General features: G+C 35.7%; 1 protein-coding gene and 1 long non-coding RNA gene across 4 annotated transcripts in view; both read left to right on the top strand.

Moving 5' to 3' along the window:
* Window positions 1-27442, top strand: part of Akt3 (AKT serine/threonine kinase 3) — a 256790-nt gene that overhangs the window by 173229 nt on the left and 56119 nt on the right. For all 3 annotated transcript variants that reach the window (XM_052737751.1, XM_052737752.1, XM_052737753.1), the window contains 2 exons: window positions 10609-10674; window positions 12177-12245. In XM_052737751.1, coding sequence (XP_052593711.1) covers window positions 10609-10674; window positions 12177-12245 — 135 coding nt within the window. The remainder of the gene's footprint in view (window positions 1-10608; window positions 10675-12176; window positions 12246-27442) is intronic.
* Window positions 12252-24539, top strand: LOC128110037 (uncharacterized). The gene is made up of 3 exons (XR_008218005.1): window positions 12252-15886; window positions 17303-17336; window positions 24443-24539. It is a non-coding gene; the product is annotated as an uncharacterized LOC128110037 (long non-coding RNA).

Below are 27442 nucleotides of genomic sequence, written 5' to 3'. Positions count from 1 at the left end.
TTTCTTCATTAGGTATACTTAGTGTTTTAAATGTAATATGCTAGGGGCATTTTCTTTTCTGGTCTTGTCTATTTGTTGTTCTGTGTCTTTTTTGCATTTGTGTCTTTCCTTAGTTTGGTGAAATTTTTATCTTTAATCTTGTTGAAGATCTGGTCTATGTCATTTATCTGGGATTCTTCTCATTTATTGCTATAAATAGAATGTTTAGTCTTTTCATGATGTCCCACATTTCCTGTATGTTCCTTTTCTGTGTTTTAAAAAAAATTATATTCTTCATTTATTTGTTCCAGTTCCACTATTTCATCTTTGAGGACTGATATTTTATCTTTTGCTTGATCCATTCTACTTGTAAGGTTGTCCTTTGAGTTTTCTATCTGGGTTTTTGGTATTTTCTTTTCCATCTTCATTTCAACTTGAGTCCTCTTCAATGTTTCTTTCTCTTTATTGAACTTCATTTTAAAATTCTGGATTGTTTTCATCATTTCTATCAGCCTTACATTTATGTTTCCTTAGGTATCACTCATGCATTTATTTTGTTTAAGTTCTTTTCTTTTTAAATTCATTGAGCTGTTTATTTCTTTCTTCTTTAAGTTCCTTGAAATATTTAATGAAGTTCATGTTTTTGTTTGTTTTGTTTTGTTGTTTTGTAATTCTTTGACCTGGAGTTCATCTAGGTAATTTTCATTGGCATACATTTTTGAAGGACGGCTGGGTTTGGAGGCAGGGAGACACTGCCTTAATCTTTCATATTGTTTGTGTTTGCAGTAAGATCTAGGCATGTGGGCTTCTTTTGTTAGTTCTGTCTAACATGGACAGAGAAGGCTGGGACAGAACAGAGGATGTGCAGGTCCAGTTAGGCCTAGAGGGTAGAAATGGCTTAGGTAGAATGCAGTCTTGTTGACAGGGAACTGGGACGGTGTGTCGGATGTACATCATAGTCAAAGCCTGGAATGTGGAGGTAGAGCTAGGGTTGAGTAAGGTATATGGGGGAGAGGATCAGACAGACTCATTGGAATAGACACTGGAAAATGATGTGCAGGATCTGCCTGAGTCGAGAGGTTGTATATGGCATGGGAAGAGACTGTGGTTGAGGCAGGGTGGGTCCTGCTTAAAGCCTAATGGTGGAAGGCTGTACAGGTAAGGATGGCAGAGTAGGCCTGAGCAGTGGGTGAGGGCCTAGAGTAGATCTCTATGTGGTTGGGGAAGGTGTATTGAGGGAAGGCTCATAAGGACTCAGCTGGAGACTGAAGAAGGATGTGTAGGATCAGGCTGGTTGGAGAGATTAGATATGGCCATTTGTTGAAATTTGAGAGAAACACTTTAGTTCCTTCTAATTTCTTTGTGTGTGTGTTCTATAGTAGTTTTCTTTATAGATTCTGGGGTAATTATAATTATTATTTTGAAGCCAGAATATTCAGACTTAGAAACATTTTGATAATGTACAAAAACCTATCTTTGTCACCTCTCAGTTATTACTGTCTTTAAATTACACTTTTTTATATTATATGAATGTATTTATTTCTTGATATTTAGAAAAACACAAAGTGACATTGCAATCCAAGATAACAACTTCTCTAGTGTATTATTTCACACTCTTGACCTTTAGTAGAGCTTTTTATTTCTTCATACAGCCTCAAGTTACTGTCTAATATTCTTTGATTCCACACAGAAAGATTCAGCTTTGTCATTTCGTATAGTGCAGCTTTAGGGGTAAAGTAGCTCACTCAGTTTATGGAATATCTCAGAGACACCATAATTCAGGCTTGGTTCCATTTTTCAGCAAACTTACTGTCAGCTGTGCTCTTATTTTTGTTCTGAGTGCTCAACTTTGGTTTTGAGTTTCTTTCATTAATTTATTTTTTAGCTTGTTTTTATGCCCTTTGACATATTTTCATCCTTTAACTATTATAATCTCTCTCCATTTTTAACAAGTAGGAGTAGATAGTAAAACATACAGAGTATTCGTTTATTTTTATGAGAATAGCTAGCTAAGTAAATCCCACTCTTACTCCTAGAGTGTTTTTATAATAAAAATAGAAATTCCCTTTGTTACTAAGTACTTATTTTTGGAAAGGTTTGAATCAATCACCTGGGGGTATGGTGATTGGCACCTCTTATTGGACATTCCTAGAGGCCAGAACTTTTTTCCTCCCATATACTCTTAAAGTAAAATATGTAAATGCATATTTCCTAATGTATGTAGGAAAATTATGTTCAGTTTTCTTATTCATCAAGTAAATGCACACTCTGTTAGTTTACCTTTTCACACATGAATGTGAACAGACTCCTGAGCATCACCAAACAGATGAGAAAAATTTGAAGATTTAGAATAATTCATAAGCCACAGTAGAGTTGATGCTAGTGGAAACAACATCTAGAAGATGAGTTGTCAGCCATGGACTAGTGTTTCATAGAGAGGTATAAGTATGAAACAAAAAATAGTCTTGTAGAACAGAGCACAAGAAAGAACAGTTGTAAATCTAATTATGATTACTATAGTGAAAATGAAATAATGAAAGAGTTAGAAACAGAGTTTGGAGTATATCTGGGAATGAGAAACCAAAAATAGAGAAATGGAGAATATTGAGAGAATAATTTCAACATGAAGACTCATTCAAAAGAAATACAATATCTATGTGAGTTTAAAATAAAAGTAATAAGGTACAAGATATACAATTTGCCAGAACTGAAGATCTTAGACTGGAAGGGTCGAGTGCATGCTGGCGAGTAAAGGAAGCAGCTCCCTTATACCTAGGACTACATGTTCAGGATACTCTGAATGTCAAGGCAATGTGCTTTGCAGCTGAAGAAGTGCTGAGGGCTGTAGTGACAGAATCTTGATGGCAGTCAAAGAGGGTATGACACTCCATCCAAGTAGTATTTGAAACAGAAGCATCAGTAATAAATACCAAACATAGTACTTGAGAGTGGTGATTCACTGTTTATAGATTACCCCCCCCCCCCTTCAAGTAGGTAAAAACATCTTGAGAAGACAAATTAAGGAATAATGTGAAAGCAAATAGAGAGGGAAGAAATGTTAGAAATTTGAATCTAGTCCAGTGCTCAAACTTTAGGATGGGGAGGAGAGCTTAGAGCCTTGATTTAGAGCTTGATAAGTATGGCATGTCTCATAAAAAGCAGGCAGGCAAGTAGGACTAGATTGCTAATACAAGGCTTGTGGAGACATTGAGCAAGTAAACAGTGATCCTTGGAAGTTACTGTGCTTTGATTAAAACAGTGTGCCTTCTGCACTTGTGCTCCTGTGTATAATGCTCACTTCATTTTCCTTCCATTTCATTTGTTACTCTGGAGGGAGGGAGGAAGTCAATGCCTTCATACACAAAATATCCTCATGTCAGCCAGCTTGTGACAGAGTCAATCACAGGACACCTGTTGCCAATATACAGAAAATAATGTTAATGGAACAAGGATCTGGTTACATAGACATTGAGATGTTTGAAGATAGGAGGCAGATGAAGTAGAAATGAGCATTATAATTGGAGGTGGAGATGGACTAATACTGTTTGATCTATGCTTGAGAAATTATATATATTTTTTTTTTTTTTTTTTTTTTTTTTTGGTTTTTTGAGACAGGGTTTCTCTGTGTAGCTTTGCGCCTTTCCTGGAACTCGCTTTGGAGACCAGGCTGGCCTCGAACTCACAGAGATCCGCCTGGCTCTGCCTCCCGAGTGCTGGGATTAAAGGCGTGCGCCACCACCGCCCGGCAATTATATTCTATGAATTTCAGTTTACTAATACAATCATAATCATAAACCCAGGTTTCACCTTTGGATCTTCATTAATGATATAAACATGTATTCCTGTTTCGTTTTTAATTAATATCCTATTTTCTTTCCTTCTCTTGTTTTTTCTCATTAAAACAAATAACTGTCATAAAACTGTGAGTGAGCAAATGAACGAAGAATTTTAGGCCATTTATCTTGGAGGGTTAGTAAGAAAATTGGAAAGAATGATTGTGCTTCATGCCCTCAGAAAATAGTCTCCTTCCAAACTTCTTACTCTGAAAGAAATTAGTCTTGAGGACTCATTGTTTAGTATTTCAGGATGGTTGAATATATGGAAATCTGTACTTCAAAGGCATTTTTATAAGAACATTATTCTTTTAAATTTTGGTTCTTCTAAAACTCTTCATTTGTAATTATCATCAACAAATGAATTTTTAAAGCATCACATTGTTTTAGCCACTAAGTTTTGCCACTGTTATTTTTAACTTCTTGTTTTGACATGTTGCTTTTAACTGTGATTAAAAATTATTGGCATCTGTGTTTACTTCTTAGCTTGTATGTACCATATCTTCATAGAAAAACTAATTAGTATGTGAAATACAGTACCATTAAACTTGCATTAATGGGAAATTTTCTAACCTCAAATACAAATTATGATAGAAAATACATTTTAAAGTATTAATTGGTCTATCCTATTACCTCTCAATTGTGTTCTTTTTTTAATCTTTATATATCTTTATTTATTCTATTATCAGCTTGATACAGTACAAATTCTTATCCTAATAGTGAAATGTTTCACTTAGGTTTGCTCAGTGATTGAGTAAAACCAAAACTTATTATAAGCCACAGTTATCCTAGGGTCCCCCAGCTATATAGTCTCCCTGGTTCTGTGGGTTGCAGTCTGATTGTTCTTTGCTTTATATCTAGTATCCACTTATGAGTGAGTACATACCATGTTTTTCCTTCTGGGTTTGGGTTACCTCGATCAGGATGTTGTTTTCTAGTTCCATTCATTTGCCTGCAAATTTCATGCTGTCATGGTTTTTTCTGCTTAGTAGTACTCCATTGTGTATATGTACCACATTTTCTTAATCCATTCTTCAGTTGATGGGCATCTAGGTTGTTTCCAGGTTCTGGCTATTACAAATAGTGCTGCTGTGAACATAGTTGAGCATGTTTCTTTGTAGTATGATTGAGCGTTTCTTGGGTATATGCCCAAGAGTGGTATGGCTGGGTCTTGAGGTAGATCGATTCCCAGTTTTCTGAGAAACTGCCATACTGATTAACACAGTGGTTGTACAAGGTTGCACTCCCACCAACAGTAGAGGAGTGTTCCCTTTGCTCCGCATCCTCTCCAACATAGACTGTCATTAGTGTTTTGGATCATAGCCATTCTGACAGGTGTAAGGTGGTATCTCAGAGTCGTTTTGATTTGCATTTCTCTGATGACTAAGGATGTTGAGCATTTCTTTAAATGTCTTTCAGACATTTGAGATTCTTCTTTTGAGAATTCTGTTTAGCTCTTTAGCCCATTTTTTTAATTGGATTGTTCAGTATTTTGATGTCTAGTTTCTTGAGTTCTTTATATACTTTGGAGATCAGTCCTCTGTCAGATGTGGGGTTGGTGAAGGTCTTTTCCCATTCTGTAGGCTGTCTTTTTGTCTTATTGACCATGTCTTTTGCCCTACAAAAGCCTCTCAGTTTCAAGAGGTTCCATTTATTAATTGTTGTGCTCAGTGTCAGTGCTACTGGTGTTATATTTAGGAAGTGATCTCCTGTGCTAATTCGTTCAAGAGTACTTCATACTTTCTCTTCTATCAAATTCAATGTAACTGGATTTATGTTGAGGTCTTTGATCCACTTGTACTTGAGTTTTGTGCATGGTGACAGATATGGATCTATTTGTAATCTTTTACATATTGGCATCCAATTATGCCAGCACCATTAGTTGAAGATACTTTCTTTTTTCCATCGTATAGTTTTGGCTTCTTTGTCAAAAATCAGGTGTTCATATGTGTGTGGATTAATATCAGGGTCTTCAATTCGATTCCATTGGTCTGTATGTCGTTTTGTTTATATGAGTACCAAGCTGTTTTTATTACTATAGCTCTATAGTAGAGCTTGAGGTCAGGGCTGGTGATGCCTCCAGAGGTTGCTTTATTATACAGGATTATTTTAGCTAGCCTGGGTCTTATGTTTTTTCATATGAAGTTGAGTATTGTTCTTTCCAAGTCTGTGAAGAATTGTGTTGGGATTTTGATGGGGATTGCATTGAATCTGTAGATTGCTTTTGGTAAGATTGCCATTTTTACTATGTTAATCCTACCTACCCATGAGCATGGGAGATCCTTCCATTTTCTGATATCTTCTTCAATTTCTTTCTTTAGAGATTTAAAGTTCTTATCAAACAGGTCCTTCACTTGTTTAGTGTTATCCCAAGGTATTTTGTATTATTTGTGGCTATTGTAAAGGGTGATGTTTCCCTGATTTCTTTCTCAGCCCTTTTATCATTTGTGGATAGCAGGGCTACTGATTTTTTTTTTTTTTTTTGAGTTGATCTTGTATCCTGCCACTTAACTGAAGGAGTTTATCAGCTATAGGAGTTCCCTGGTAGAATTTTTGGGGTCACTTATGTATACTATCATATCCTCTGCAAATAGTGAAAGTTTGACTTCTTCCTTTCCAATTTGTATCCCCTTGATCTCCTTTTGTTGTCTTATTGCTCTAGCTAGAACTTCAAGTACTATATTGAATACATATGGAGAGAATGGACAGCCTTGTCTTGTTCCTGATTTTAGTGGAATCGCTTTGAGTTTCTCTCCATTTAATTTGATGGTGGCTGTTGTCTTGCTGTAAATTACCTTTATTATGTTTAGGAATGTTCCTTGTATTCCTGATCTCTCTAAGACCTTTTATCATGAAGGGGTGTTGGATTTTATCAAAGGCTTTTTCAGCATCTAATGAGATGATCATGTGGGGTTTTTCTTTCAGTTTGTTTATATGGTGTATCACATTGACAGATTTTCGTATGTTGAACCATCCTTGCATCCCTGGGATGAAACCTACTTGGTCATGGTGGATAATTTTTTTGATGTGTTCTTGAATTCGGTTTGCCAATATTTTTTGAGTATTTTTGCATCAATGTTCATGAGGGAGATTGGTCTGTAATTCTCTTTCTTTGTTGCATCTTTGTGTGGTTTGGGTATCAGGGTAACTGTAGCCTCATAAAAAGAATTTGGTGATAGTCCTTCTGTTTCTATTGTGTGGAACAATTTGAAGAGTATTGGACATAGTTCTTCTTTGAAAATCTGGTAGAATTCTGCACTGAAACCATCTGGGCCTGGGCTTTTTTTGGTTGGAGACTTTTAATGACTGTTTCTATTTCTTTAAGGGTTATTGGTCTATTTAAATAGTTTATCTGGTCTTGATTTAACTTTGGTATGTGGTATCTATCCAGAAAATTGTCCATTTCTCCCAGATTCAATTGTGTTCTTACCACCAAGAATTTTATTAACTTTTATCTCTGCATATCTTTGCTTGCCTCTGCACATGTGGTTAAGTAGATTGAAGAATTTAGAGGAGGAAAAGTCTTCTCCCATGAAATTTACTAACTGATCTAGGAAAATATTGCATGTAACATGGCTGTTTTACTAAAATAGTATGAAATACCCCAAAAAATGTTTTCTAAAGCACCAGATTATCTTTTCTGATATTAAATTGGTTTGCTATTCACTGTTTTTAGTCTTTCTCTAGTTTACTGACTCAGATTACTTAGCATACTACTCTATAGCAGTAAATGTTAACCCTTTCTGTATCTTTCTCACTGCATATAAAAACACATTTCTTTTGATTTACCTTTTTGGTGGAGGCATGTAACTTTTAGACTATTTCTTTTGATTTTAAATCTAAAAATACTTCAGACTGCCTCATTAGCCTAAATTATCTGTTTCTATCTTGGAGTACTTTATTGGTCTCCAATTGCTCCTTTCTTTTTACTGTACTCACCAATATGGCATCGGTAAACTTTAAAAAGTATAAATCACATGGTGCTAGCCACTATACCCTTCAGTTCCCATTGGATTACATTACTGAGCTTATATGCCATTGGTTTTTCCTTCTCTGTCTCACTTATAATATTGTGTAAATCCTCTTGTTAATAGTCTATTGCTTTTAAATTGGTGAGTGACTTACCTTCACTAGCTTGTGAAATCTGTGAATAAAGCAGTCTTACCTTTTTATTATAAAACAACTTTATATCTGTATTGTCATTAACATTTAATAAGTGCAGTGTGAGGAATTTTTAAATGAATTGGTTTAGATCTATGTATCACTTGCTTAGTTATGTATTTCATGCAGTCATATTTTTGGATGATGCTTATTATCCAATACCCACTTGGCTTTATCCACTAATACTGATCACTGTCTGACTATTTAGAATGAAATTTCTATGAGAACAGGGACTTCTCTGTTTTGTTGAAGGCCCTGTCTCCAGTGTGTAAGTTATACCTAGGTAATTCTGCATAGTTGTTGATGTAATGGTTGAATGAAGAAGCCTTTGGGTTTATGACATTCAGTTCAAATAGTAAGTCCTTGCTGTATGGTAGCCATTAGAATAGTTACTACTGGGCATAAAAATCAGTAAGTTCTTGTGTCATTTCTGCTTCTGATTTATTTTCCATTAAAAGGTTACTATAATTGATTTAGGCATAATAATACAGTGTGGCAGTGACTTTCAAATTGTTTGAGCACTTAAACCTGGCTCCTATAAAATAAGACTGAAGTGCTTTATTTATCTTGGCTTAACTTGCTTTAAATACTACATTGTTAATTCACTTTACTTTTTGTTCATACACAGTTGGTATTCCTTTGCCCAAATGACCTTAGAGTATTAGCTTCTTTTTGTTGTTGTTGTTGTTGTTTTTTATTTTTTGAGACAAGGTTCCTCAGTGTAGTTTTGGTGCCTGTCCTGGATCTCACTAAGTAGAGCAGGCTGGCCTCAAACTCACAGAGATCCGCCTGGCTCTGCCTCCTGAGTGCTGGGATTAAAGGTGTGTGCCACCGCTTGGCTTTAGCTTCTTTTATAAATCTGTTCCTGATTTTTCTTCTAGGCATAAACTTAAGGTAAAATGCTTTTGTCAGATAATAAGTATAGTTCAGTGTCCTGCTGTTCTACTCTTGATTCTTTTCTTTATAATCTAATTTTTATTTGTCAACAGTATTGTTGATCCAGCAAGATATTTATTTAAGAATTTCCTAGAAGCAAACTGTAGAGATGCCAGCTACCCTCTTTCTTTCTTTAAGATAATAGAGTTTTGAAATATGAAACATGTTTTCAGCTTTCCATATGTTAAAAGAAAATCCCTTCTAGTTTGCCTTTTACAAATCAAGATGAGAGTTTTATTTTTACAAATAAAGAACACAATTGGGGAAATATTTTCTTGTTTGTTTGTTTTTATGTCGTTTTAAATTTTTAATTAATTTATTTATTTTACATCCCAGCTGCAGTCGTTGCTCCCCTCATCCACTCCTTCTGTTTCCTCTCAGAAAGGGGCAGGCCTGCCATGGGTATCAACAAGCATGGCATATCAAGTTGCCATAAGACTAAGCACCTCCCCTTGTATTAAGGCTGGGCAAGGCAGCCTAATATGAGGAATAGGTTCCCAAGAGCCAGCCAAAGCATTAGGGACAGTCCCTGCTCCCATTGTTAGGAGTCCCACAAGAGGACCAAGCTACACAACTGTCACATACATGTAGAGGGCCTACGTCGGTCCAATCAGGCTCCCCGGTTGTTGATTCAGACTCTGTTAGACTTCCTAGCAGCCAGGGTAAGTTGTTTCCGTGGGTTTTCTTGTGATGTCAACTCCTCTGTCTCTTACAATACTTCCTCCCTCCCTCTCTTCATCAGGATTCTCCGACCTCAGCCTAATGTTTGTCTGTGGGTCTGCATCTGTTTCCATCAGTTCCTGGATGAAGCCTCTCTGATGACAATTGGGGTAGTCACCAATCTAATCACAGTTCAGGCTGTGTATCCACTATTGCTAGGAGTCTTATCTGGGGTTATCCTTGTACATTTGTGAGAGTTTCCCTTGCATCAGGTTTCTACCTAACCCCGAAATACAACCCGTTTCCAGTCATCTTTTTTGGTACTCTCCCATTCCACTACCCCAACCCAGCCCTTCAAGTTCCTATCCCCAACCGCCCCCAGTCCACCTGGGAGATCTCTTCTAGGAGAAATACATTTTTTTTTATGAAATGTGTTTGCGTTTTAAAACTCACTTGAAGTAGTTTTAAAAAGAAAAATATTAAAAAGTAACAAACAAAAAGATGTTCTTTTGCACTCTCTTACTTTTGGGTTTGAAATGTTTAATTTAGAATTAAAATGTGTACTCCGAGGTTCCTTTTTAAATAACTGACTGTTAGTAGGAGAGTTTGTATTATGATTCTCACTAAATTGTACCTTAACATCTCCCTGAATAAAATGTATTATAACTATGGAAATATTATCTAAGTTATGCTATAGTTATTAGCTGGTAAGTCATTTATTTTAAAGAAAAAACCAACATATTTAATTTTTTTTCTTCTTGAATAATTTTATTGTTTATTTTCTATCATTATTGATGTAATTTGATCAAATATGAGTGAGTTTGTATGAATTTATATCTTCTACCCCTCAGAATTACACTGTTAATTGGTTTTTTGGGTGTAGTGGTGCCAGGGAAGCTAAGCAATAGAGGAAGTGTACCAGTGTGTATTGATACTCTTCTTTACGTCTAAGCAGTGTCTTCTGATTTCTGAAAAGTGGAGAAAGTGTCATATTTGTAGTACTTACAGCATGTTTTTATAGTTTGTCTGTTCTTTGTAGGATGAAGTGGCGCATACTCTTACGGAAAGCAGAGTACTCAAGAACACCAGACATCCATTCTTAACAGTAAGTGCTTAGAGAACTGAATTAATGACATTTTAGATAATGACTGCTAAACTATGACTGTGTTTTAAGTAACATTTATTTATCTGTGCCGCAATATTTGTGGCAGACTGTAAGTTCAATTTCTTTGAAACTGTTGAAAACATAAATTAAGTATATAATCTGTTACAGTATGTATTTATAATCCCTCCCATTGTCTGTGTACAACTTTTTAAAAATCTTTTTCTTTCTTCCCATGAATCTCCCAGTTTTTTAAAAATATATATATATCTACAGATCAAGTAGGCCAGCTCTGGCATTTTAAGTTCACTGATAAAAACGCTAGACTTTTAAAGCCTATTTTTGGTTTTAGTTTTTAACAGTAGCCCAATCCAGGCATGATGGCTCTTGACTACAGTACCAATACTGTGGAGTCTGTAACAGGAGGCTCTCCCCATGTTTGAGGCCAGCCTGGGCTTCCTAGTAAATTCTAGGGCTGCCTGGGTTACTGTCAGACCTGTCTCAAAAGAAAAAAACAAAAATTAAATGAAGTTTACTTTTTTTGTTTGTTTGCTGGCTTCAGATAAATATTAAAATGACTATACAGCATGGTCTTCATCAAAATTTTAAATGAACACACTTCACAGGAATAAGATAAATTTCATGACAGAAATACAGGAATGTGCCAAGCGTTGGTGGTGCACACCTTTAATCCCAGCACTCAGGAGGCAGAGGCAGGCGGATCTCTGTGAGTTCGAGGCCAGCCTGGTCTACAGAGCGAGTTCTAGGAAAGGCACAAAGCTACACAGAGAAACCCTGTCTCAAAAAACCATAAAAAAAAAGAAAAAGAAAAAGAAATACAGGGATGTGGAATGTGTTAAATACAGGATGAGTCCTGCTGTATTTTCTTCATTAGAAAAAGTTTAAACCATGCAGTATAAAGTTTCTCTGTGTTCCATATTGTACCAAGCATATTAAGATTAAAAATAACAGCTACAGTTTAAAATTGAAACTTTTTATTAACATTTTAAGGCTATCTAAAGTAAACATTTTCAGAGTTATCAATAGATACTGGTCTTTACTAAAAAGTTTCATGTCTATTATCCAATGTAAAAACATTTTAGTGTCTTCTTATGACTTACAAAGTTACCAGTCCTGACCTTATTGAGTTGGGCTGGATTTTATCCTGAGTCTATACAAAGTAAAAGCAAAACTACATTGACAATAATGAATAAAAGCAACTGTGTTCCTCAAGAACTAGAGTTCCTCCTGGAGACTGCAGAGAGAACTAGAGTAATGAGTACTAACTCAGTCTCAGGTGGCACAGTAGGTTGAAAGTGCTTATTAACATTGATAATTTATTTTTACTTAACAGATTCTTAGAAAACACTCTTCTGAAGTAAATACACTCTTAAGGAACAATGTCAGTCAGTTATGCTGACTGTTTTAAAATATTCTATTTTTGGTACCATTATACTTTTAAGAATACAGGATTATAATTAACATTTCTTCTTTTTCATTTCAAGTCCTTGAAATACTCCTTCCAGACAAAAGACCGTCTGTGTTTTGTGATGGAGTATGTCAATGGGGGAGAGGTGAGTCAAGAAGTCACTCTAGCGTGTTCATGGACTCTTTCATGAAAGCTTGGCAAGCAGTCTGAGTTATGGTGGTTCTCAACCTGTTGAGTGTGTAGTTCTCCTGTTGAGTAAGCAAAAGCTGGAGAGTTTCTAGTGGGTGTTTGGATCATTGGAAAGCATTATCATATTCTTTATTTTACTGTATTTTTTAAAGGACATAATTCCCTCTGTTGATGGTTGATTTTTAGATTTATCCTTTGTGTGAGTGTTTGGCTTGCGTGTATGCCTGTGCAGCATGTTTGTGCTTGGTGCCCACAGAGGTCAGAAGAGGGCATCAGATCTTCTGGAACTGGAGTTACAAATGGTTTTGAGCCAGCATGTGGGTGCTGGAAATAGAACCTGGGTTCTCTGCAAAAACAAATTCTGTTAACCATTGAAACACTTCTCCAGCCCCAACAGTATGAGTTTTGAAATTATGATACTAGATTGTGGAACCATAAATGCATAGTTAGTTATGTTTTAGTGTGACTCTAGTGAGCCAGGCTCCTGTAACTTCCCCACCATGATGGATTATAACCTTGAATTGTAAGCCAAAATAAACCCTGTCTCCCTTTTGTTGCTTTTTGTCAGGGTATTTTATCCCAGCAGCAGGAAAAGTAACTAAAGCACTTAGCAATTCTATTTCCAATAATTACAATCCCAAGAAGTAAAGATCTATGACCAAATGGTACATGAGTAAACACATTTATTGTACAAGTGTGGTATCTTAAATGAACATCCAGTGAGAATGCTGAAGTATGTAAAGTATCGCAAGATGAGAGAGTACAAAGCATGCTAGTATTATGCTGAGAGAAACATAGATCATGTTCATGTGTACATGCCCTGTGTATGTGTGAATATCTCATTAGCCACTAGAATTTAGAATTGGCCTTGTGATTGAGTACAGGGTGGAAGGAAAGCTTGAGTTTTACTCATGTATTCTTCTATTGTTCTCATATTACAGATACTGTGTATTTAATAATTAAAATAAGAAAATGGATGGATGACTAGGGAAGAGAGTGCTAGAGAGGAAATGGTAATCTATGGGCAGAACTCAGAGCAGCATTGAGTACATGCAGGCCACATATCAGCATCTGTAGAATTGATTTTTAAAGTCTAATGATGTGAGATATCACATTGCTACTAATATGCTAAAGCCACTCAGTAATTTAGCTGCTAATCAATTTAAATGTGATAGAAAAATATCCCCAAGATAAATTGTAATTTCTAAAACTAAGGTAATGTTAAATTTGGTTGAAGAAGTCTCCACTTAGACCTTTTTGCAAACTGTCACATCAGCTTTATATATTTTAAAGCCTATAAATTGGAATTCTGTGCTCTCTCACAGGCTCAAATTTCATGGGAGCTAGAGATTCTAGGCATGGTAAATCATGTGGACCTATTATACATCTGATAAATTCTTACTGTTCTGTTACATTCTTTCTGTAGGTACTAATGAACCTACCATTTTCATTTACTATTCATGCTTGTTAGCACTGTATTAATGTCTTTGATAAAATTCATTTTAGTTTTTACAGATGACTTTCAGTTACATGTCATTCTTGAAATCTTCTCTTACTTATTCAGATTTTTCATTATTTGGCTGGCATTTTCTCTTCTGTGAACCGAAATCATCTCATTTTAAATTCACAGAAGACAGAAGTGCCGGCAGTCAGCATTTGAATTCTACTTACTAATTTGTGGAGGTGTGATTTGGGTGATTTTTAAGTTAAAAGTATTTCAGATTCATGGTTATGCTTTTAAAACTTGATTTTTTTTTTTACTAAATTTGTGGTTATATGAATATCTTTATTACTAGGAATCTGAGTTATTAAGCTTTATGTAGGTTATGTCACAATTCTGTTGCTATCACCCAAATCTTTTAAAAATTCTCTAGCCAAGAAAGCTACATTACAATATTCACATTAACATCTAAAGTTCAAGGCAAAATGAGCTTTATTTTATATGCCATTTTATGATATAATTTTATAGTATTTCAGGGCCAGTTTCCTAACATCATTAAACAATCATAGGACTACAACAGGAGAAGACTTGGTAAGTCTCATTAAGATGTTGAACTGCCTAGAACTATAAGCAGTGTCCAGGCAGCTCTCAGTTTTCTTGATTTCTGTGCATGGAGACTGGTACTGAATGCAATTTGATAGTAACTAGACTTAAAGGTTGCTTACCCCATAGTGGCCCTTTTAAGGAATTGCAAATAAGAAACACACACACACACACACACACACACACACACACACACACACACACACACACACACACACACACACACACACCCCCTACCCCTGAGGAAGGCAAGCAGGAAAATGACAGAAGTAATACTTAAATATTTAAAACTGTGTCCTAAAACACAGTACATAATCTTTTGTATTCTGTATCTTTAACCTACCAAAATCCTTTAAAAATCCTTTAAGATGATTATAGTATATACCAGTAGTTTGTTTCAATTTATGGGGTTCCTACATTGCAGTTATATTTCTCAGTGTTTGTCTATAGTCATAAGACAGACGTCAGAGTTCTTTGCAGTTTGGAGTTATTAGGTAACGAGCTGCCGTGAACATTACAGAACAAGTCTTTTAAGTTTTCATTGGTTTTTAGTCATGTGTATTTTAAAAAATAATGAATTTCATTGTGACATTTTCTTTGTAATTTTTACTACATTTTAATTTATTTTGTGTGCACACACAGCACGTATGTAGACTCAGAGGTACAACTTTTGTGAGTATGTTCCACCTTGTGGATCTCGAAGAGTGAAGTCAGGTCACCATGTTGGACTCCTGTTGACTTTACCTATTGATCGTCTTTGCAAGTGTTACGACGTTTTCATGTATAAATGGATAGTTGTGTTGCCTCCTCTCACCACTCACCCTTTTGTACCTCCTTTCTGCACTGGTATTTCTCCTCAAATCATAGCCTTCTAGGTTTGTGTCTTTTAAATGTTGAGAGAAAACATACAATATTAGAAAATCTCCAGTTCTTTCTTGTTGGCTGAATAATATTACATTATGTATGTATGCAGCATTTTTATTCATCTGTCGATGAGCATCTAGGCTTATTTTATATTTTAGACACTATGAATCATTCAGCAATAAGTATGGATGTATAAATTATCTCTATGGTGGTTTGGCTTAGACTCCGTTTGCTGTATACTCCATAGTAGATTAACAGGGTCACTTGGTAATTCTGCTTTTAGTTTTTTGTGTGTGTGTGAAAAACTTCTGTCCCACGGTGGCTGGTCTGATCTACATTCCACCAACAGTGATCCTTTCCTTTCCCCTGCATCCTGTTTGCTCCCTTGTTGATGACTATTCTTACTGGAATCAAGAGGAATCTATGCAGTTTGTGTATACATTTCCTGTTTGGTTAAAAAAGTGCAGCATGTTGCCATGTAGTTATTAGCTATGTCTTTTCAGTTCATTTGTCCATTTCCTAATTGGATTATTTCCCCCTTTGCTACTTAGTATTTTGAGTTCTTCATAAATTCAGATAATTAATCTCTGTTACATGAATAGTTAACAATGATTTTCTCCCAATTCTACAGGCTGTCTATTCACTTTGGTAATTGTTTCCTTTGATGTGCATAAGCTGTTTAATTTCAGGTAACTAATTTGTCAATTCCTGCTATTACATTTGGAGCTATTTGAGTTGTATTCACACAGTTATTGCCTGTGCCTATATCTTGCAGTTTTCTGTTAGTGGTTCTAGAGTTTCAGGACTTTGAATTCATAATTGATTGAATTTTTTAAAGGTGAAAGATAAAGATACAGTTTCCGTCTTCTGCATTTACATATATCCAATTTTTTCTGCTACCATTCTGTAAATATTTATTATTTTACTTTATGTGTGTGAGTGTTTTGCTTGCATTTATGTGTGTGTACTGCTTGCATGCTTGGTGCCCATGATGACTAGAAGAGGGTATCAGATTCTGTGGAACTGTCGTTACAGATGGTTATGATCTACTATGTATGTGCTAGGAACTGAACCTCAGTCCTCTGCAAGAATATTAAGTGTACCTTAACTGCTGAGCCATCTCTCTAGCCCCTCCAGTACCACTTATTAAAGAGGCCATCTCTTACCCATCTTGTATATTTTGGGCATTTTTGTTGAAAATCAGATAACAGCAGTTTCATGGGTTCCTTTCTGCTTTTTCTATTTCATTCCATTGGTCTGTGTGTCTGTTTTTTTTTTTTTTTTTTTTTTTTTTTGTGTGTGTGTGTGTGTGTGTGTGTGTGTGTTAGGGCCTTGCTAGCTTTAATACTATGGCTTTGTGATAAAAATCTAAACTCTTGCATTATAATACTTGCTCTGTTTTCTTAGGATTGCTTTGGCTATCCTTTGCATTGGCTACAGAAGTCATTTGTGCTTCCATGTGGGTGTTAGAATTCTTTTTGTAGGTCTGTGAACAACAGTACTGGAATTTTGGTAGAAAATACATTCAGTACATAGAGTACTTTGGGTAATGTAGCCATTTAAAGTAATAATTATGTTGATTCACAAACATGGAAGAACTTTCCTTCTTCCATTGCTTTCATTAATTTATTAAGTTTCGAAGTTTTCACTGTAGAGGTGTTTAATTCCTGGCTAGATTCTTCCTATGTAAATGTTCTTGTTGTTTATGCTTTTATGAATGACATTATTTCTCTGGTCAGCATTTTTGTTAACTGACATATCGGAAAGCTGCTGATCTTTGTTTATTGATTTGGATCCTGCTCAAAAAGCATTTATCAGATTTAAGAGTATTTTGAGTTTTTATAGTCATTTTAAGTATAGCATCGTACAGTCTAGAAACAGATAAATTGAATTCTTTCCTATTTATCTCTCTTTTATTTGTACTGTCTTAATGCTCTGCTTAAGAATTTGATGACTATAGTAAACATGAGCAGACAGAGTAGGTACTCTTGTCTTGTTCCTAATTTTAAAGGAATTTTTTTTCAGTTTTTCCCCATTTAATGTACAGTTGGATACAGTTTTGTAAATTGCCTTTCTTATGTGGTGGTATTGTACTTTATTCCTAGTTTTTCCAGGATTCTCATCATAAAGGGATATGAGGTTTGTCAAAGATTTTTCTGCATCTATTGATATGATTGTGGGATTTCAATTTTTATGTCATATTTATATTATTTGCATACCTTGACCTATCTATGAATCATATTTCATTTATTGATTTGCATATGTTGAACTATCTTTGCATACCTGGAATGAAATCTACTTCATAATGTAGGATCTCTTCAGTGTGTTATTAAATTCTGTTTGTAAATATTTTATTGAATATTTTTCATCTGTATTCTTTAGGGGAAGTAGCAGATTAACTTTTTTTGCCTCCTTATTTGAATTTTATATGAAAGTAATGCTGGTTTAGTAGGTTGATTTTGATACCATTCTTTTTCTAATTTTTGGAGCCATTTGAGAATATTACTGTTCTTTTTGGAAAATGTGATAAAATTTGGCAGTGATTTTTTTTTTTTTTTTTTTGGACTCAGGCTTTTTTGTTGGGGGACTTTATCCGTATTTTAATTTTATTCCTTGTTATAGATTTGATTGAGCTGTTTCTGTCTAATTGCTTTAATTATAGTAGGTAATACATTGAAAATCTTATCTGATTTTTTTCATTTTGTTGGAAGGTACATTTTCAGCATCCTGAAATTTATTAGCATCTATTATAATATACTTTTATTGTCTCAAATTTTATTATTTTGAGTCATCTCTCTTGATTAGTTTGTCTGAAGGGGTTCCAAACTATTTATTTTTTGTTTTATTGGTTGTTTATATTATCCTTTTAGATTACATTTCATTAATTTTTGTCCTGATCTCTATCATTTTTTTTTGTATTTAATACTTTTGGATTGAGTGTGTTCCTTTTCCCTGAGAGTTAAAGGTGTATCATTAAGTTTTCATGAGCTCTCTGTATTTTAAAGTCTTTGGTATGTTCGGTTTCTCTTTTCTTTTGATTTTATGAATTTTTAAATTTTCTCCCTACCCTCTTTAGTGACCCACAGATCACAGAAGAGTATACTGTGTGATCTTCTTCAGTTTGTGTAGTGTCTGTGGTATCTTCTGCTAAACACTTCTCATTTTATTCCTTTATTATCTGATTGGACACAATGTTTCATTTTTTATTTGTTTAGACTTGCTTTTTGTTATAAAATGTTACCTTTTTTAAAGAATGTTTCATAGGTTGCCAAAAACATGTGTTTCACAGGATTTAATGGAATATCCTATAGACGATGCCTTTTAAGTCTTGAAATTTCTTGCTTTTGGGGATGTGAGGTGGGGTATGAAAGTAGGATGTTTGCATTCCTTACTATTTCAATATCAGGACCTAGCTTTAATACCCAATACTGTTTGCTTTGGGAAGTTGATCATGGTGATGGGTTCTCCCTTTATTAGTGTGCAGTAACCTTCTTTATCTCTAATGACTAATTAGACCTGAATCTACAGTCTCAGAGGTATAGCTACTCCTGCTTGCTCCCCTTTTCAACTAATTTGTCGTAGTTTTTGTTGTTGTTTTCTTTTCCTTTTTTACATTCATTCACTTTTGGTCTCTGTTTTTTTTTGTAGTGAAATGTGTTTCTTGAAGATGTCCAGTAGTTGGGTCTTGCTTTATAATCCAGCCTACTTGTCTGCCTCTTTTAATTGGACATTTTAGACCAGTAACATTTAACATATTTATTGAGAGATATTTGCCATATTTTAAAATGTGTGTATTTGTTATTGTTCTTCTTCCTTCTCTCTGTGTAGGATTTCTCTTAAGTATCTTTTAAAATGCTGGCTTACCAGTTGTTACTTTAGTTTGTACTTTTCTTGGGATATCTCTATTTTTCATCAATTAAAATAAGACTTTACTTATTATTTTTCATTGGTAGTTGTAGTAGTTCGTTTTCTATTGCTGTGATAAACTCCATGACCCAAAGCAACTTAAACAGGAAAAGTTTATTTCAACTTAAAAGTTACAGTCCATTGTTGAGGGAATTTAAAGCATGAACTAAAGGCAGGAACCTAGAGGCAGGAACTGAAGCAAAACCCATGGTGCTTACTGGCTTGCTTTCCATAGCATGCTCAGCCTATTTTCTTATACAACTCAAGACCACCTGCTCAGGTGTGTCTAGGCCCTCCCACATCAACCATTAAACAAGAAAATGCCTTCCTCCTCATTTTCTACCTAAAGGCCAATTTAATGGAGGCATTTTCTCAGTTTATGAGTTTCCCTCTTCTCAGATGACCCTAACTTGTATCAAGATGATAAAGCAAGCAAGCAAACACAACTATCTAGTAGTTACCTGCCACAGCTTGAAATGGTGTGTTTTCATGCTTTCTGGACTTCTCGGGTTTCTCCTAGATGTTATTACTTAGAGTTCAGTTGGGATTTTCTCTTGCAGCTTTTAATATTGTTTCTTTGTTTGGTAGCCATGGTCTTTTTAAAATGTTGATTTTACCTTTTGAGATTAGACTATAATTACCTCATTTCCCTTTCCATTTCCTTCCTCTAAGCCTTCTCAGATACCCCTCCTTGCTCTTGTACAAATTCATGGACTCTTTATTTTTTTCCTCTTTATTTGTATTAATTGTTGTTTTACACATGCACACACACATGCATGTGCGCGCGCACACACACACACACATACACACACTCCTAAATATTTAAGTACAACCTGCTTCAGTCTGTATAATGTTACTTGTATATATGTTTACAGGGCTGACCATTTGTTATTGGGTAATCAACTTTATTCTAACCCAGGGGTGACTATTTCAGTTGCTCTCAGCCTTCCTTAGTTGCCCATAGTTCTTTGTGTAGGCTTGCGATCTCCTGGGCTTGTCCCATTCATCTTAGCATGTTTATTGTTGCAGGATAACTCTAAGGGTTCAGTAATGGCATGCATTCCTCGTAGTAACTAACAGCTCTCTAGTTAGACTTAAGATATTCCCAACAAGAGGGGAATCATACCTGGCACTGAAAACTAGCCAATACCCAGGGCTAGTGAAGGCATGAATCTTGGAGGAGAACTTCAAACCGCCATTTTACTAAACCAGCACTATTTCTAACTATATTCTAATACACACAGATAAATGTAGTCCTCACCTGCATCAAGGAAACTTCTGTTTGCAAGACAGACCATTACAAAAACCACAACCAGTCAAAATGCAGTTCTGGAGCCCAATCCCAATGGATCTGCAAAACAACTTCTTTACCTAAGGCTCAGGAAGCATTGTAAAAGGGGGGTACAAAGACTATAAGAGTCACGAGGACCAAGGAGTTTGCTGTGAGATTCTGTCTCCTAGAAATGTCTGCAGCTAACCCCATAGAATTGCAGCAACAGGACTGCCTAAACATGAGATGAAAAAGAACAATAGTTGTACTCTTTTTTTTAAGGTTTATTTATTATTTACACAATGTTCTGTTGGCATGTTTGCCTGCATGTCAGAAGAGGGCACCAGATCCCATTATAAGTGGTTGTGAGTCACCATGTGGGTGCTGGGAATTGAACTCAGGGCCTCTGAAAGAGCAGTCAGTGCTCTTAACCTCTGAGCCATCTCTCCAGCCCCCAGTTGTACTCTTTTTATAGCATGACGTTAATGTGACAGGGAGAAGTTATTTTCTAGATATACCTGCTTGCAGTTTTAAATGCTTTAATACCCGTATCTTCCTGTGATTTGGAAATCTTCTCCTATTTCATTGAGTGGACTTTGGTGACTGTATTTTATAGCATAGCTTCTTCTCTTACCCCTTCAATTCTGAGGTTAATCCTTGGAGTATGTCTTAGCACTTTTGAAAGTTGTGGTCATACTTGTTTTTCTTTTTTTTTTATTTAGTGATATTTAATGTCATATTTCCTCAATCTTCTCTTTACTCCCTGATAGTCTCTATTCTGCTTGATCTAGCCTATTTGAAGTTACTGTTCACTGTGGTTTTTAAAATGTGTTCGTTGAAAATTTCACACATGTGTATAATTTGATTATATTCTCCACCCCATCCCTCTTCCATGGGAACCACCAAGCTTCCATGGCTGTTCTCCACAAATTCATGCCTTTAAAAAATGAAATAATGGACTGAGTTTAACTAGTGCTACCAGTGTACTCATGAATGTGGAACAAGAACAACAACTAGTTCCTGCCTTCTAAAGAGAAATTATTCTCTCTCCCAGCAGCCTTCATCTGCCAGTAGGTCCTCATTTGAAATGGGGCAGTTTTAACTGGCTTGGTCTTATACTGGCCTTGTGCAGGTAACCATAGCTACTGTGAGTTCATGGGTCCATGTGCAGAGGACAGCATGTCACTCTGTTACATTCCTTTCACACCTTTTTCTTTAATTTTCTTTGAGCCTTGGTGTGGGAGGTATTGATATCAATGTCCCATCTATGGCTGAGCACTCATTAAAGTAGCTTATTCTTAGCATTTTGAATAATAGTGCATCTGTATTAAACTTTACAGAAGGTCTGGAGTAGCAAAATATGTGGGTATAAATTAGTATGTAGAAGGCAATTTGACAATATGACCATTTAGAAAAACAGCACCAATAGATTCTCTCGTAGAGCATATGCCTTCTCTAGCTATAGGTTTTAACCATGCTTACAGTACCAGGCATGAACTCCCTCTTGTGAAACAGTACTCAGATCCATCAAAAGAGTGGTTATTTATACCCACATCAATCTTACATTGTTATTCCAGTGGGCACAACTTGCCTGGCAGGTCTGTATTTTAGAATGCAGGGTCCAGTGCTGAGGGTTTAAATATTTTATTGGGTTTTTTATTTCTAGTATTTCTATGCCCCTTCATCCCCCAAGTCTCAGTTTCCTTGCAGAGATTCTCATCTGTGTTGCTGACTTGACTATTATATAGGTCTGGCATTAATGTTTTTATTTTATTTATCTTCTTGTTAAAGTATTCTTTACATAGCCAGCATTTCTACTTCAGTATCTCATAGTTCAGTTTTAAGCTTTGAAAGGCTTTATATTGTCTTGACTTTTCATATTTCTTGAGTATCTAGGTTTGAATTTCTGTATGTGTTAGTGTGGGTATGTCTTTGAGGTATTCAACAAATTTTAGGTGTTTTATTTTTATTGAAAATAGATTTTTTTCAGAATATATTTTTATTATGGTTTTCTGTCTCCCAACTCCTCCCAGATCTTCCCCCTTCTCCTTCTTCCTAAATCCATCCCTATAGGTGTTTTCTTAGTGAGTTGTCTTCCCTTGGGTTTGTAGTTCTATTATAATCATGTAGAGGAGATAATGTCAACAACAGTGGGAAAACAGTAATTTGAGAAAGCCGGGTATTAACATATGATAAAAAGATTAGAAACCTCAACTACATCCCCAAGAACAAGAAAAGAAAGGTGGTTTATGCTAATTGAGTGAACTAGTGCTTTAAAAATTTTTAATGCTAGTGTTAAAAATCATCTTCCAGATAATACTTACCTGTTGTACTCATAATAATCTCAGTCATTTTCATTAGAAAATTCAAAGCAAAAAATTAAAAAGTAGTTACTCTTAGTATCTTTTTTTAGTATTGTTTCACAAAGGTTAGTGATATAGACATGGAACATAAATGTAAAGATACTGTTTCTTATTATCAAAGTTTGATATGACATTTCTTTGTGCTATGCATCTAATCCCTGAGGTGGTTCATGAGCCTTGCTCTGAAGCAGTGGCATAGCAGCTGTTTGTCCCTTGTCGTTTATGATGTGAGCCCTTCAGGCTCCTCCCACCTCTGAGCATGTAGCAAGAACTGCATCTTACCGCATAGATCCTGGTCCAGACACAGGAGGGCGAGACCTTTAGAGATGTATTTCTTTACTTTGAGTATGAGGGTATTACCTATAGAGAGGGGTGTGTGTGTGTGTGTGTGTGTGTGTGTGTGTGTGTACGTGTACACCATGTACATGAGTGCCCATGGAGGCCAGAAGAGGAGTTACAGATAATTGTTAGCCATTATGTGGGTGCTGGAAACAAAACCACAGCAGTAAGTGCTGTGAAGTGCTGAGGAACCTTTTCCAGCTCTTGGCAACTTTTAAAGAATTAGTGAACAGCAAGAAAAGATTAGAAATTTTCTTAGATTAAAATATCATCTAATATAAAGAGGGGAAAATGTGAATGGAACTGGAAGATTGTGCATTACATGAACTAAGCCAGGCCTCCCCATTCCCCACCTGTAGCTTATGTCGAAGCTGGCAATGTGGATCTCATGGAATTAGAGACCAGAAATGCTAGTTAAAATACTTTAAAGTACTAGTCTAGTAACAGTAGACTGGGGCTGGGAGAGGAGAAAAAGAAAAGAGTTGGTAATTAGATACAAAAGCAGATAGGAATAGTTCCAGGGCTCTATAGCTCAGTAAAGTGACTACACTCAGCTGATTTATTTTGTATTTCACAATAGCTATAAGAATAGTTTTGAATGTTTTAAATGTAAAGAAATGACAAATGGGGCTGGGGAGAAAGCTCAGTTGGGAAAGTGACTGTCTCACAAGCACAAGGACCCAAGTCTGACTCCCAGAACCCAAGGAGAAAATGCTGGGCATGATGCCGTGCATTTGTAATCTCGGCATTGGGAATGTGGAAATAGAAGGATCCTTGGGGACCCATTGGCCAGCCAGCCTAGCCTACTTGGCAAGGTCTTGGCCAGGGACAGATCTTATCTCAGATTCATAGACATCCCAGGTTATCCTTTGCTCCTTAGCTGCACTCACACTTGGGTAGTGTTCTTCTGGAGTCATTTACTTGTTGGGAAAGTGTCTCATTTACAACCTAGCGAACCCCAATTAGGCTAGGCTGGCCAGCCTGGTATCTACAAGGATGCTTCTGTTTCTGCTTCCCCACTATTCTAGGATTACAGTCACATGCCACTGTGCCTTACTTTTTTTCTTGATGCTGTTTCCTTCCTTACTTTGGGTTCTTGGTTTGTTTGTGCCTCCTTTTGCACTCCTTACCAGTATCCTCCTGTTTTGCTGCTTGTCCCTGACTTAAGTGTAGTAATACCCTGAGGGTCTGGTTTTTCTGAGTTTGGGGATGGTACTTAGTTCCTTGGTTTTACCAATTTCCTTGGTATCCATAATTCTAAAATTGGAATATAACATCAGTTGCATATTTAGATTTCAGTAGGTCAAAATAGAGCCCATTGCTCCTGTGTCCCCATCACCAATTCTTTTCCTCTATATTGTTTTCAGCAACATCTACTCAGCCAGCCACAAGAAAACCTCAACATCATTGATCTCTCCCTTGGTCCAAATTCCTCTGGAGTACTGATTCTTCTGAAGGGTGCTTATGGTCTCCTTAGCCGATGGCCCTCAGAAGCACTCGTCAAGATCCAACATAACTTCTGGCGTTCCCAAACATACTTATTCTTCCAAAGCCTTTTATAGTATTTGCCATGTTTCAGCAAATTCTCGTGTCCTGTGGGTTAGTGCTATTTCCTTTAATGTCTTCAGGTTTTTATAGCAATTAGTACTAAATAGGTGATGAGTAACTTTTGTGCAATTTCAGAAATTATTTACCTGAGTATAACCTCAGATCCTTTTATTTACTTATTAATATAATAGTATTTTTAAGATTATAGTCTTTTATGTGTACGATCGTTTGACATTCCTTATCTATATAATAGAATTCTGACTCATACCATGGTAGATAAAGTCCTAATTAAGCTGGCAATCTCTCTCTCTCTCCTTTTTCATTTTTATAAATGTGTATTATTCTTGCCACATGTTCTCTGATAATATTTTTTATTTTATTGGGAACTTGTGGGTTTTGTAAAGAGAGATTGGAGAATAACAAGGGGATCCAGGAATGAAAGGAAGAGAGATGATGATAGGGAGTAGAAATGATCAAAGCATATATAAGTATGAAAAATCACAATGAAAACCATTATTCTATATGGTGAATATACACCACCAAAAATTGCTGCATTCTACAAATGATTATTCTTCACCTACTTTTGTGTAGCTGCTATGCTGGGTTAAATGGAAGTACACAGGTGGACACATTTCAAGTAGTAATATTTTATTTCCCTTATGTTTTCCTTTGGTGAAATTCCATCTTTCAAAACTTAAGTGAACTTTAAATGTGACATATCTCAGATCATCCTATATAAATTAATCACTCTGTTTCCAAAGTGTTATTATCCACATCACAAAAATGTGTTATAGCCTGCTGTTTTTGTAAATATGCATACATCTCCCTTATTGAGCTAGAATTCCTTAATAGTGGGGATTATGTCTATTTTTTGTCATTTTGTTGAAGTTTGATTATTGTATAGAAAGCGACATGTAGTTAATAAGTTTGGATTTGAGTATGTATTCTGAGGCCTTACCACAGGTGGAGCTGTATGTAAGAGAGTATGTCTTAATGGTTAATGTATCCCTCTTTTCCTTGTCCTATTGCCTCACAGAGTTACCTTAAAATCATTGATGATCATTAAATAAATGTAGATTGAATGTTGTTTTAACACATGGGTGGAAACTTAAGAACAGTGATCTAGAAAGGTAGACCATGAATCAGGAAAGCTGTGTTAAACTAAAGCCAAGAAACACATTTTGTGGAAGAGAACACAGGCAGTGTCCTAACCTCCAAAACGAGAAGGGCAGCTGATTACACATAGAGCATTGGATTTGGCAATTTCAGATCACTGCTTATCTTTACAGAGTGAATTCCATAAAGTAACAAAAGTAGACATCATATGGCAGTGAGTTTTGAAATACAGAGTTCTTCCTCTTAGTTATAAAACTTGAGCTGATACTTTTATGGAAGTTGGCTGGCAGACAAATTGTAGCTGTACCATCCAAATAAAGACCTAGAATCCTGAATACATTATATTAATTTAGAGAGGCTGTATATCTCTTTTGTCTGTGGTTATCCAGTGGTAGAATTGATTTTTTTTTTTTTAATGAAATCTAGACTCTTAGAAGACTACTGTAGCAACATTGTGATCACAGTATCCATCAGTGCTACTGGCATGTTAGACTCAGTATGGCAGGTATTATTTTTTCTGATTATCCATTCTTCAGAAATAAAAATTGAATACAATCTGAATTTGTGGTATCCCAGATTTGACAAAACATTGGGATAAAGTAGGGAACATCATAGTTTAGATATCTCCCAAATAATTTGCTCCTAATATAGCTAATGTTCTTTCAGTCATTTTTAGCAATATCAGTACTCTTTTTATTTTTTCTCTCCTTTCTTCACTTGGGCCAATGAGTCACATACAAAGTTGTCTTAAAAAGTAATTTAAATAGAGATAGGAGTAGAATAAAGGAAGAAAGAATGAATGTATAAGAAACCTGTGTAGCCAGGTGGTGGTGGTGGCACCCCTTTAATCCCAGCACATGGGAGCCTGAGGCAGCTCTATCTCTCGGAGCTAGAGGCCAGCCTGGTCTACAGAGTGAGTTCTAGGACAGTTAAGGCTACAGAAAGAAACCCTGTCTCAAAATTGCTATTATATATTGAAGAAGTCTTGGTAAGCTATAATTCTTAGCAATTTATTATGAGTTAGTGATCTATATGGAAATAGTTGTTTTCTGACCTTCCAGGTGAAGGCCCATTTTTTGATTGATTTTTCTTTAGTCACAGATTTGTATTGAATACCCTCTATGACATCTTGGTAGTTTATTCAGGACTGTAAATAATCTTTCATTCTTGGCAGATTTCTTTTTTTTCTTCCATTTATTATGTCTTTATTTTCTACAGAAACTCTTCTTCACATTTATACACTAGATACTGATACATTTATTATCAGACCTGCATAATTTGATTTTGTGAGCATGTGCAATTCTTACAATTCATATTTTAATCTCATAATTGTGTTAAAATATGTATTATACAAATACTGAAATCAAACCTGTAGTACTTAATGTTTATACAGGGCAAAGATATTTTAGACTAGCAGTCTTGGCAGATTTCTTAATAAAGTATAATATTTCAATAGAGATTGATAATCAGTTCATGGTTCCTCAGATCTACTTCTTGATGTCTGCTGTTCTAAGAAATTAGATGTTTTTATTTATGGTGTGCTCAGTGTTGTTTGTTTAGCTTTTTGTGGTGCTGGGAATGGAACACAGAGCCTTGCAAGTGTTAGACAAACACTGTCCTTCGGTGTCCCCTGTTGAGACCTTCGGTGTCCCCTGTTGAGAAGTGAGATAGGTATGATGTGAATCACTGAGTGGTGGGGCTTA

Source organism: Peromyscus californicus, unplaced genomic scaffold (assembly GCF_007827085.1).
Source record: "Peromyscus californicus insignis strain IS unplaced genomic scaffold, ASM782708v3 Scaffold_14__1_contigs__length_90479793_seg_2, whole genome shotgun sequence".
Lineage (NCBI taxonomy): Eukaryota > Metazoa > Chordata > Mammalia > Rodentia > Cricetidae > Peromyscus > Peromyscus californicus.
Note: the sequence above shows the minus strand (reverse complement) of the source record. Positions and strands in the feature narration are given on the sequence as shown.